This window comes from Cherax quadricarinatus, chromosome 78, assembly GCF_038502225.1.
Source record: "Cherax quadricarinatus isolate ZL_2023a chromosome 78, ASM3850222v1, whole genome shotgun sequence".
Lineage (NCBI taxonomy): Eukaryota > Metazoa > Arthropoda > Malacostraca > Decapoda > Parastacidae > Cherax > Cherax quadricarinatus.
In genome coordinates this window covers 10,130,745-10,143,445 of record NC_091369.1, presented here as the reverse complement: position 1 = coordinate 10,143,445, position 12,701 = coordinate 10,130,745, and the positions used below count along the sequence as shown (strand labels likewise).

Sequence of the window (12,701 nt, the reverse complement as noted above, 5' to 3'; positions counted from 1 at the left end):
ACTTCTACTACACTATACTTCTACTACTACACTATACTTCTACTACTACTACACTATACTTCTACTACTACACTATACTTCTACTACTACACTATACTTCTACTACTACACTATACTTCTACTACTACACTACTACTACTACACTATACTTCTACTACTACTACACTATACTTCTACTACTACACTATACTTCTACTACACTACTACTACTACACTATACTTCTACTACTACACTATACTTCTACTACTACACTACTACTACTACACTATACTTCTACTACTACTACACTATACTTCTACTACTACACTACTACTACTACACTATACTTCTACTACTACTACACTATACTTCTACTACTACACTATACTTCTACTACTACACTATACTTCTACTACTACACTATACTTCTACACTATATTTCTACTACTACACTATATTTCTACTACTACACTATATTTCTACTACTACACTATATTTCTACTACTACACTTCTGTACTGTTACTACTACCACTACTCTACTACTGTGCTATACTACTACATTACACTACTACTACTACTGTACTACTACATTACACTACTACTACTACAACAACACTTCTGTACTACTACTACACTTCTGTACTACTACTACTACACTTCTGTACTACTACTACTACTACACTTCTGTACTACTACTACTACACTTCTGTACTACTACTACACTTCTGTACTACTACTTCTACTACTACACTTCTGTACTACTACTACACTTCTGTACTACTACTTCTACTACTACACTTCTGTACTACTACTACTACACTTCTGTACTACTACTACACTTCTGTACTACTACTTCTACTACTACACTTCTGTACTACTACTACTACACTTCTGTACTACTACTGCACTTCTATACTACTACTACTACACTTCTATACTACTACTACTACAATTCTGTACTACTACTACTACTACTACTACACTTCTATACTACTACTACACTTCTGTATTACTACTACTACACTTCTATACTACTACTACACTTCCATATTACTACTACTACACTTCCATATTACTACTACTACACTTCCATATTACTACTACTACACTTCCATATTACTACTACTACACTTCCATATTACTACTACTACACTTCTACTACTACACTTCTACTACTACACTTCTATACTACTACTACTACACTTCTATACTACTACTACTACTGGACAAGCACCTAAAGTCAGTTCCGGATCAACCGGGCTGTGGCTCGTATGTTGGTTTGCGTGCAGCCAGCAGCAACAGCCTGGTTGATCAGGCTCTGATCCACCAGGAGGCCTGGTCTCAGACCGGGCCTCGGGGGCGTTGACCCCCGGAACTCTCTCCAGGTAAACTCCAGGTAAACACTTCTATACGACTACTACTATTACACTTCTATACGACTACTACTGCTACACTTCTATACAACTACTACTACTACACTTCTATACTACTACTAGAAATAGTAACAGTAGTCTGTTACTATTTCTACAAAAAATGCTCCACTACTTTCACCTCATTGGTTCAAATATAATGAGTCTATACCAGATTGATAAAACCCCTGGTGGGCAAAACCTCTAATAGCTATCCAAATGTTGCACAAGTTTCTTATTCATCAGTAGAGAAACGCTTCCTCCGTCTAAGCATGTGCAACGTGTGTCTTTGGAGCTCTCTTGTATCCTCCTTGATCTGAGATACACTGGTTATTACATGGTAATGTATATTATTGTAAACACAAATGAGTGGTATTGATCAATAACAACACTGCGCTAGCCAAGGATTCGAACCCATGTTGTACTGGCCTGCCATTGTGAGCGAGAACCACATGATGCCTTAACCCACAGGACCACCCAATCCTACAAGAACCACTCGTTCGTGGTTACAATAATATATATATGTGCTGCTCGTGGGCTAGTACACCAAACAGGGATGAGAATGAAATTAGCTTGAAAGCTCCCACACCTCCGTATGTCCTCAGACCAAGAGTAACACACCTAGCTTGGCTGGGTACTTGGTTCTTGTACATTGGGTGGTCCTGTGGGTTAAGGCGTCATGTGGTTCTTGCTCACAATGGCGGGCCAGTACAACATGGGTTCGAATCTTTGGCTAGCGCAGTGTTGTTAATGGTAATGTATGTTAGAATATAGAGAGAAGCAGGTGTTGGGTTGCATCAAAGAAGTGAGCCACTGGAGGTGTACTTAAGCAGTTGGCACATTTTTAGTGTGTTAGTGGGGAAGCGCCAATCCAGTAGGGGTCGTACAGCACCAGGTGAATGGGAGGTAATCATATTTGATTCAAGAATGGGGAGAGTAATTGCAGTTCCTAGGATCAAGAACCTTCACTAGTATCATGGCACCTCAAAAGGGCAGATGGTAGTGATAGTGTTGAGAGAGGATGTAGGTATATAAGTTTATTTAGGTACAGGCACACACAAATACTGTTATTAAATGTAGTTTAACATAACAAAAATTACCCCCACATAGGAGAGACGAACTTACAATGATGTTTTGGTCCGACTTGGACCATTTACCAAATGGTCCACGTCAGACCAAAACATCATCGTAAGCTCCCCTCTCCTAGGAATGTTCAGGTTATTTGTGTATTGTTCCAGTCATGGTATTGTGGCTTTTTGTTCTAAATAGTTTAACATGTGTAAATTACCTAGGATAACCTGAACTGTATGAGAGTTTCCATGAACAAACCCTGGCTGTTGTATGGGCAGTGTTTCTCCATGTCTTCACTTATATTATAGGGCAGTGTTTCTCCATGCCTTTACTTATGTTCGGCTTTGTCTTCCCCAGATGGAGGAGCTACAGATGGCAGCCCTAAAGACAACTCTAAAGATGCTAAGGATGCGAAAGACACCAAACATCGCCCGCCACCTGTTGATGTAAGTATGACCTAGCAGTCTGATGTAAAAAAAAAAACAAAAAAAAAAACAAGTGCTGTATATTCACCATAACAGTTTATTTGAGTGAGAGATACAGGAGGAAGTTCAGAATAAATGCAGTATTCTTTAATTGTTCCCTAGGCATAGTTAGAGAACACTGTCAATATCCATTTAGGAGTTCTGGTTAGCAGTAGTCTGAAACCAAGACAACAGTGCATAAGTGTTTGCAATAAAGCTAATAGAATCCTTGGCTTCATGTCAATAAGTATAAATAATAGAAGTCCTCAGGTTGTTCTTCAACTCTATGTATCTTTGGTTAGGCCTCGTTTAAAGTATGCTGCACAGTTTTGGTCACCGTATTACAGAATGGATATAAATGCACTGGAAAACGTACAAAGGAGGATGACAAAGTTGATCCCATGTATCAGAAATCTTCCCTATGAGGATAGACTGAGGGCCCTGACTCTGCACTCTCTAGAAAGGTGTGGAATTAGGGGGGGGATATGATTGAGGTGTATAAATAGAAAACAGGAATTAATAAAGGGGATGTAAATAGCCTGCTAAAAATAGCTAGCATAAACAGGACTCGCAGCAGTGGTTTTAAGTTGGAAAAAAATCAGATTCAGGAAGGATATAGGAAAGCACTGGTTTGGTAATAGAGTTGTGGATGAGTGGAACAAACTCCTGAGTACCGTCATAAAAGCTAAGACGTTGTGTAGTTTTAAAAATAGGTTGGATAAATACATGAGTGGGTGTGGGTGGGTATTAGTTGGATCTGACTAGCTTGTGCTGCTAGGTCAGATGCTTTAAGTGAATGTGACTGACCTGACTAGGTTAAGGCATTGGCTTAAGCCGGTGGAAGAATTGGACCTGCCTCGCATGGGCCAGTAGGCCTGTTGCAGTGTTCCTTCTTTCTTATGATTTAAAACTCCTCATTTTACTTCCAGTAGATACAGAATAAGTTGCTGGATCAAAGCTAGAAGTTATGCAACCAAGAGTAAACTAGACCACTAGTTGTAAAGGTGCCATATCAGCTAAGCTGTAATGGATGTTTAATTAAGCCAGGTGGCTGCTGACGGCAACATCCATAGACCTAGACTATTCAACATACCAGAAGATATCAGAAATACTTTGGAATCGTGTGCATAAGTTTTCAAGAGGAAACTGGATCACCAGTCTCCAACAAGTGATAGATCAACTAAGCTGTGATGAATATATTGGCCAGCGAGCTGCCATTAATAACACCCTGGTTTACTAGGCAAGAATTGGAAAAATATGGCCCCAGGCTGGCAAAAAAAATTGCAGAGCTGGAGAATGTTGAGAGAATCCTCATTACTTGTATAAATATAGTCAAGGACCTGAATTACTGGGAATGCCTGAAGTTGCTCAGGCTGTACTCCTTGGAATGTAGGCAAGAAAGATGCATCATAATTTACATGTGGAAAATTCTGGAAGGTTTGGCCATAAAAATTAAAAAAAAAAAAAAAGAAACTTCATGAGGGCATCAGGCTTGGCAAATGATGCAAAATGCCTCCAATGAAAAGCAGTAAGTATAAGGGGACCAAGATTCATCATGCATCAGGGAAATTACTAACAAACCCCTAGCTGTCTACAAGAAGGCACTCAATAAGTTCAAGTCATTGCCTAATTAGCCAGGCTGTGGTACATATGTTGGCCTGCATAAGGTTTGCACCAATAGCTTGGTCAATCAGTTCAACAATGAGGAAGGCTGGTGTGGGACTGCATCATGGGGACAGCATCCCTTGAAAAAGACATCAGGTAGACTGCCCTTTAACGGTCAACCCTTGCTTAACATCCTAGAGAGGGATCAGAAGAATGGTTTGTTAAGTGAAAAAATATGAGAAGCCAACCTAATTTACCCATAAAAATGGATCAGCTGTACAACTAGTGATGTACTCCACATCTACGAGTCCATAATAAAAAATGAACATTTAAAATAGAAATACAGAATTTATAAAAATATGTGCTCACCAAAGATAGGTCCATTGTTGAGTAATGTTGTCATAATGGCATTGTTTATTATTTACCTAATGCCATTTATTGGGGGGGGAGTCTTTGTCTCCCTTGGCTGGGTCCCAAACAAGGCATGATTGACTAGGCTGTTGGTGCAGGCCATACACAGTCCATCATGTGTGTCACAACCCAGCTGATGGATGATACTGCGACTACAGTCCTTGCTACATTTTTCTATTTAAGATGTCTCAGATTGAATTTACCAAGCAACAAGAGATTTAGTGTGGGATTTAAAAGTCTTCAAGACAGACCTCAAGCCCCAGTAGCTGATACCTGATGAATACATGAACAGTAAAGGTGGGTCAGTGCTCTTGTGGCTGTGTCACAGACCAGATATCCCAGTGGATGAAGGTATGATCAACCAGGCTGTTGGTGTTAGCTGCATCAAGTGCAACATATGCACTACAGCCCAGCTTATCAGGAACTAACTTAAAGAGCTCGTGAAGTTCTTTTTTGAAGACAACCAAGGATCTGCTGGTAATCCCCCCTATGTATGGTTGGATGTTGTTGAAAAATCTTGGCCCTCTTATACTTACTGTGTTGTCCTCTTAGTATACTCATGGCACCCCTGCATTTCATTGGGGGTATAATGCCGCCTCCTTTCATAGGAAGTGATCTCTGCATGTTGATTTAAGATCAGTCCTTCCAGGATTTTCCAAGTGTAAATTATCATGCATCTTTCTCACCTGCATTCATGGAGTGTAGGTTGAGGGACTTGAAATGTTTCCAGTAGTTTCGATACATCATAAATTTACACATGCAGTGAAGGTTCTCTGTACACTCTCTAGATCTACAATTTCACTCATCTTAAAAGGGGCTGTTAATGTACAGCAGTATTCCAGCCTAGAGAGAAGCAAAGCAACAACTTAAAGTGAACCATCATTGGCTTGGCATCAAAAATGAAATAAAAAGATTGTAGATGATGCAGCAAATATGACTGGAAAATATGCTGTGGACACCAGTACAGAAGAATTGGCCCTTAGTGTTAGGGTGGGCTTATTATAAACTCTTGATGATTAGTTTCTGTATCAGCTGGGTTTTAGCTTGACTTGAATACTTTGTTTCCAGGCTCATGCCAGTGGCTGTCTCGAAAGCGTCATGGTGTATCTCCGTGTTGAGATACCAAATGATAGACCACCCAAGCTGTGATGGATGTGTGGGCCAATGAGCCGCCAACAGCAACAACCCAGTTGACCAGGGCTAGCACCTAGAAGCCTGGCCTCGGGCCAGATTGCTGAATTAGAATTGTAGAAACACACACAAAATTGGTCTCAGGTATATCATACATCACAGGTATACCCAACTTGTGGTACATATCTTTCAGTCGTACCTGGTGGACAACCTGTGCTGCGCTTGGTGTCACGTGCAGGACAATATGATGCATCACTTAATATTCTATTGCCATCAGTTTTACTCAACTTGTACCAAACTCTGGTCAGTTCTAGCTCTGAGAGGTGTTGGATGTTTCATGGCTCAGCTCTCCTTAATGGCTCCAGCTCTGTTGTTTGCATGCATATTCTGTGCACTATGTTCCTTTCTCCTGGGGAGAGAAAGGAGGTACATATTAAAATTGTTTCCTAAGCAACAGTTGTATTAATAACGAGTTGTACATGGATTGGAGGCTGAGGATATTTCATTCTAATTGTATGATAATATCCTATTCCTTTATGAGTGCACTAGTTATTATTTTACATGGACATTCCTTTTGGAGACTTACCTTCTGGTATTTAATGGCTTTTGTATATGTAAATCACATATACATGTTATTACCTCTCAATAATTGCTTTTAAACTTAACAATTTACTTTTTTTATGTAAGCAATTCTATAATTTATTAGAGGAATTACTAATGATTTTTGCATTATATTTTGTGAACAATGTTGGCATGACAGCTTCATTGAAGGTAGTTAAAAATCTTAATTGATGTATTGTGCGTACGTGGTAAAATTCTGTTCCAGTGAAAATTGTGTCATGATGTACAATACATAGTTGAGTGTAACATTTGTATTAGGTTTTGCTGTATCAGATTCCAGTGGACAGGTTGGTAGATAGAAGTGAACATTCCATTATTATCATCATCAGATACACTATCTTGAAGATAAGCACAGTATTATCAGTACAACACAAAACAATACAAACAAAACATTCACCTGTGTCTGCCTAGTTGTTTAGGGATCACTAGGCCTATGGTAAGCCTTTAACTAGGTCACTTTGTTGACAGCTGGATTAATTAGGCTGGTGGTGCTTGCAACTTGCTATCTTGTTGAGCAGGTTACCTGCCCTTGTAGCCCAGTTCTGGACCAGGCCTCCTGTTTGCCTGATTAACAAGGCTATTGGTGCTAGCCTCACTCAGTTCAGCATATGCACTACAGTCTGGGTTATCAGGAACCGACTTGAGGAACTCGTCAAGTTCCTTCGTCAAAACATCTTAAGAGTCTGTTGGTAATTCCCTTGTGTATGTAGGGAGGTGTTCAAAAGTCTTAGTCCCTTTTACTTATTACTATACGCCTGTTCTGAGCACCTCTGCAAAAACAGTGATTATGTATGAGTGAGGTGAAAGTGTTGAATGATGGTGAAAGTATTTTCTTTTTGGGGATTTTCTTTCTTTTTGGGTCACCCTGCCTTGGTGGAAGATGGCCGACTTGTTAAAAAAAAAAAATACCAATTATAAAAAAAATGCATAAAATGATATTCCCTGTCTCGAGTTAAAGTTGCCCCAAAAATATGAAAAAAATTGTTGAAATAATAAAAAAATCATCTTGTTATAGTATGGTGTTTTCATTTGACATCAATTTCTGGGTCAACCATGTTGGTTACATGGTTTTTTAACATTTCAGAGACCAGCTAACAAATATTGAATACTGCCTGGAAAATCTTTCAACCCCGGCCCAAAATATCTTGTTAAATAACGAAAGGGCACAATACCATGACTAGAACAACACACAAATAACCCGCACATAGGAGAGAGGAGCTTACAATGATGTTTTGGTCCGACTTGGACCATTTACAAAGTCACACTAACAAAAAGGAGAGGAGGGAGTGTATATAAGCCAGCAGACCGGGATGGCAAGAGAGGTAATAGGAAAGGAAGAAAAGTAGTGATAGAGGTGGTGGTGGTGGTAGTAGTAGTAGTAGTAATAGTAGTAGTAGTAGTAGTAGTAGTAGTGTCAGTCAAAGACTTAAGAAAGAGGAACACTGCAAGGAAGCTAGGGACCCACAAAGGGTAGGAACAAGAACACATAGGGGGGAAAAATAATAGTAATGGATGAAATACCCAAGGTTGAAGAAAGAAAACCCAAAGGAGAAAGAGGGAAGAGAAAAGGGGAAGAGGGAGAAGGGGGAAAAGGCATCAGGTTAAGTCACTGTGTGATATAGGCTCAGTAATGCCTTTCTGCACTAATTTTTCTAATTCTTCCTCAGTCATTTCTTTGTGAAAGAATGATACTGGCCTTGCTTTCACAAACTTAGGGACAGCATCACTTTCCCCTTGTGTATGTAGGGAGGTGTTCAAAAGTCTTGGTCCCTTATACTTACTATATGCTTGTATTACGAATTATAAAAAAAAAGCCTAAAATGATATTCCCTGTCTCGAGTTAAAGTTTCCCCAAAAATATGAAAAAAAAAAATTGTTGAAATATTGAAAAAATCATCTTGTTATAGTATGGTGTTTTCATTTGACATTAATTTCTGGATCAACCATGTTGGTTACATGACTTTTTAACATTTCGGAGACCAGCTTACAAATATTGAATACTGTCTGGAAAATCTTTCAACCCCGGCCCAAAATATCTTGTTAAATAACAAAATGGCCACAATGCTGGAGATAGGTTTACTATAATCTACTCTAAAATTATCTAACATTTCTTCAGCACTGTCTAGTTTGTTAATTTTGGTAGATTCAACTAAACTAGCAAGGTAAATTCCTACCTTTTTCATGAGAGCTTTTCTACACAAGTTACTGTTCTCTGACCTCACTACATAAAGCCCTTACCTTTGATATACCTTTGAAGAATTTCGAGAGTATATCTACTCTCTGAGCCCGGCCATGGGCCAGGCTCGTCTGGTGCTTGCCTAGTCAACCAGGCTGTTGCTGCTGGAGGCCCGCTGCCCCACATATCCATCACAGCCTGGTTGATCTTGCACCTGGTGAAGATACTTGTCTAGTTTCCTCTTGAAGGCTTCAACACTTGTTCCAACAGTGTTTCTGATATCTTCTGGTAAGATGTTGAAAAGTCTGGGACCGCGGATGTTGATACAATGTTCCCTTATTGTTCTCACCACAGCCCTGCTCCTCACTGGGTTTATTTTACACTTCCTCCCATATCTCTCACTCCAGTATGTTGTTATGGCAGTGTGCAGATTTGGGACCAAGCCCTCGAGTAACTTCCAGGTATATATTATCATGTACCTCTCTCTCCTCCGCTCCAATGAGTACATGTTCAAGACTTGCAGGCGTTCCCAGTAATTTAGGTGCTTTACTTGCTCAATGTGAGCTGTAAACGATCTTTGTATTTGTTCCAGCTCCGATATTTCTCCTGCCCTGAACAGGGCCGTCAGCACTGAGCAATATTCTAAGTGAGGGATCACCAGCGATTTGAAAAGTGTCACCATCGGCATTATTTCCCTTGTTTTGAAAGTTCTCAATACCCACCCAGTCATCTTCCTGGCTGTCGTGATCTTTGTCTTGTTATGGCCTTTAAAAGAAAGGTCCGCTGACAAAATTATTCCTAGGTCTTTTACGTGTTCCTTACGTTCTATTTGGTGACCCTCTTGAGTTTTGTATATAGTGCTCCTTTTGAGTTCTTCATTCTTTCCATACCTAAGCAGCTGGAACTTATCACCATTGAACGTCATGTTGTTTTTTCACTGCCCACTGGAAAACCCTGTTTATGTCTTCCTGTACTTTTTCAGTGTCCTCTACTGTACTGACTTTCATGCTTATTTTAGTGCCATCTGCAAATGATGATAAAAAAGTGTGCCGGGTGTTTTTGTCTATGTCTGCTATGAGGATGAGGAACAGCAGAGGTGCCAGGACAGTGCCTTGGGGCACTGGGCTTTTGACCTCGCTGATGCTGGATCTTGCCCTGTTCACTACTACATTTTGTGTTCTGTGTGTTAGGAAACTGAAAATCCATCTGCCTACCTTCTCCGTAATGCCCATGGCCTTCATTTTGTGCGCTATCACTCCATGATCGCATTTGTCAAACGCCTTTGCAAAATCTGTGTAAATCACATCTGCATTTTGGTCGTCTTCCAATGCCTTCATAATTCTGTCATAATGGTTCAGCAGCTGTGACAGACATGATCGTCCTGCTCTAAAACCATGCTGGTTCGGGTTATGTTGGTTGTGCTGCTCCATGAAATTTGTAACCTGCCGTCTCATCACTCTTTCGAAGATTTTTATGATGTGAGAGGTTAGGGCTACTGGTCTGTAATTTTTAGCTAGTGCTCTACTACCTCCCTTGTGCAAATTAGCTATGTCTGCACTCTTTAAGGCCTCTGGTATTTCACCTAGATCTAAGCTCTTTCTCCAAAGAATACTGAGGGCTAGTGCTAGTAGTACTTTGCACTTCTTTATAAATAAAGCATTCCATGAATCTGGTCCAGGTGCTGAGTGAGTGGGCCTGTTATTCATTTCTTTTTCGAAATCTATGGGATTTGTACTAATGCCAGTTAGTTGGTCTGTGTGGCCTTCTTCTGGAGTGAAAAATATTTCTGCATTTTCTACCTTGCTGTCATTTAGTGGGTTGCTGAACACCGACTCATACAGTTCTTTTAGGATTTCACTCATTTCCTGTTCATCGTTAGTATACGAGTCTCCTCTCAGTAGTGGTCCAATTATACAGGTAGTTCTTTGCTTGGATTTTGCGTAGGAATTGAAATATTTTGGGTTTCTTGCAATATCCTGGTTGGCCTTTTGTTCCCTTTGTACTTCTGTGAGGTATGACATCCTAAGTTTTTGCTCTAATTCAGTGATCTCTCTGCTAAGTCTGTCTTTCCTCTGTTATAGCATATTTGTGTTTTTAAGCAGTTCAGTAACCCGTTTTCTTCTTCTGTACCATCTCTTACGCTCTCTCTCTATATCTGATCTTCCTCTGGGTTTCCTCAATGGTACATGTTTCATACATACTTTGTATGCTTCTGTATTCAGCTTCTCTAGGCACTGGTGGGGATTTAGGGTGCTCATGTCTGATTACCAGGGTATGTCTGATAGCTCTTGGTTTATTTTTTCCCAGTTAATTCTATGGTTGTTAAAATTAAACTTACTGAACATCCCGTCTCTAACTTTAGCGATGCAGTTTCCTACCCCTGAGTTAATACTGGTTTGAACCTCTACAGTGAAAGGCTTATTTTCCAATTATTATATGCAGTTACCTTCCTAGAACATGGCTCAGTGTGCCCTTTTACTGCCTCTACCCAGTCTTTGGATAATGTCGAGATGGACACCTCACTGTCAGTCTGTATGTTGTTAATGATAAACCCGTATTATTCTGCCTTCATGGAAAACACTATCCTCTATGGCATATAAACTCATCACTTCCATGTCTGCTGGACTATTTTCTCCATCAAGCATCTTAACTGTCTTTGTTCTAGGTTATTTTGGTGACTGCTATTTCATTACTGTCTCCTTTTTGTCACTACATGATTTTTGATACAACCTTAGTAGACACTTTTAATGATTTTTCCCTACGCACTCTTCTCAAGTGACCGTTCTTATGACACTCATTACAGGAAAAATCTTTAAACCCACAAGTACTACTACTATGCTTGAACCCACAATGTTTACATTTCACGACATTAATCACTTGTACCTCAGGAATAGTGTTCTGATCTCTAACAAATGGCTTTTCCAAGTTGAAAAGATTTTCAAAATAATTTCAGATTGCATACTTTGCAAATCCAAATTTTCTGCGACCAAGTAAGGAAAATAAACTTAGTTTTAGGATTTTAATCAATTCAGTAATATGCAATATATTTTCAGTATTTTAGGAGAAGGCTGGAGGCAGTGGATATGTTGTGTCCGAGGGCAATGTGCAGTGTAAATATTATGCTGAGAATCTGTAGTTTAGACATTAGGAGGTGCATGGTTAATAGAAGTATTATCCAGAGGGCTGAGGAGGGGTTGTTGAAGTGGTTCGGACATTTAGAAAAGATGGAATGAAATAGAATGACATAAGGAGCTTTTAAATCTGTAGTGGAAGGCAGGTGAGGTAGGGGTTGGCCTAGGAAAGGTTGGAGGGAGTGGGTAAAGGAGGTTTTTTGTGCAAGGGGCTTGGACCTCCAGGAGGCATGCGTGAGTGTATTAGGAGCGAGTGGAGACAAGTGATTTTTATGACTTGATGTGCTGTTGGAGTGTGAGCAAAGAAACATTTATGAAGAGATTCAAGGAACTGGTGACCTGCGCTTGAGTCCTGGAGGTGGGAAGTACAGTACCTGTGTTCTGAAGGAGGGGTGTAGATATGTGCAGATTTTTAACTGTAGTGTAAGTATGCATCTGGCAAGACAGTGATGGAGTGAATGATAATGATGAAAGTGTTTCTTCTTTTTTTTTTTTGGGTCGTCTTGACTTGGTGAGAAATGGCCAGTGTGTTAATAAAAAAAAATTAAAATTTCATTGCAATTCTTTTATGTACAGTGTTTGGTAGAAGTAGTGATAATACAGGAGATGATAACGATAGACTTAATTAAGGGAACAAGGGAAGAAAAAACGGAGATGTCGGAAGAGTTTTTAGTTTATATCAAACATTTTTGTTTTTTGTT

At 39.7% G+C, this 12,701-nt stretch overlaps 1 protein-coding gene across 36 annotated transcripts in view; it reads left to right on the top strand.

Annotated features, from left to right (window-relative positions):
• Positions 1-12,701, top strand: part of LOC128701616 (phosphatidylinositol 4-phosphate 5-kinase type-1 alpha) — a 573,763-nt gene that overhangs the window by 173,037 nt on the left and 388,025 nt on the right. For all 36 annotated transcript variants that reach the window (XR_011394183.1, XR_011394184.1, XR_011394182.1 and 33 more), the window contains exon 2: positions 2,819-2,907. Coding sequence is in view for 31 of the 36 variants with exons in the window: in XM_070101702.1 (XP_069957803.1) it covers positions 2,819-2,907 (89 nt within the window). In the remaining 5 variants the exon portion in view is untranslated. The remainder of the gene's footprint in view (positions 1-2,818; positions 2,908-12,701) is intronic.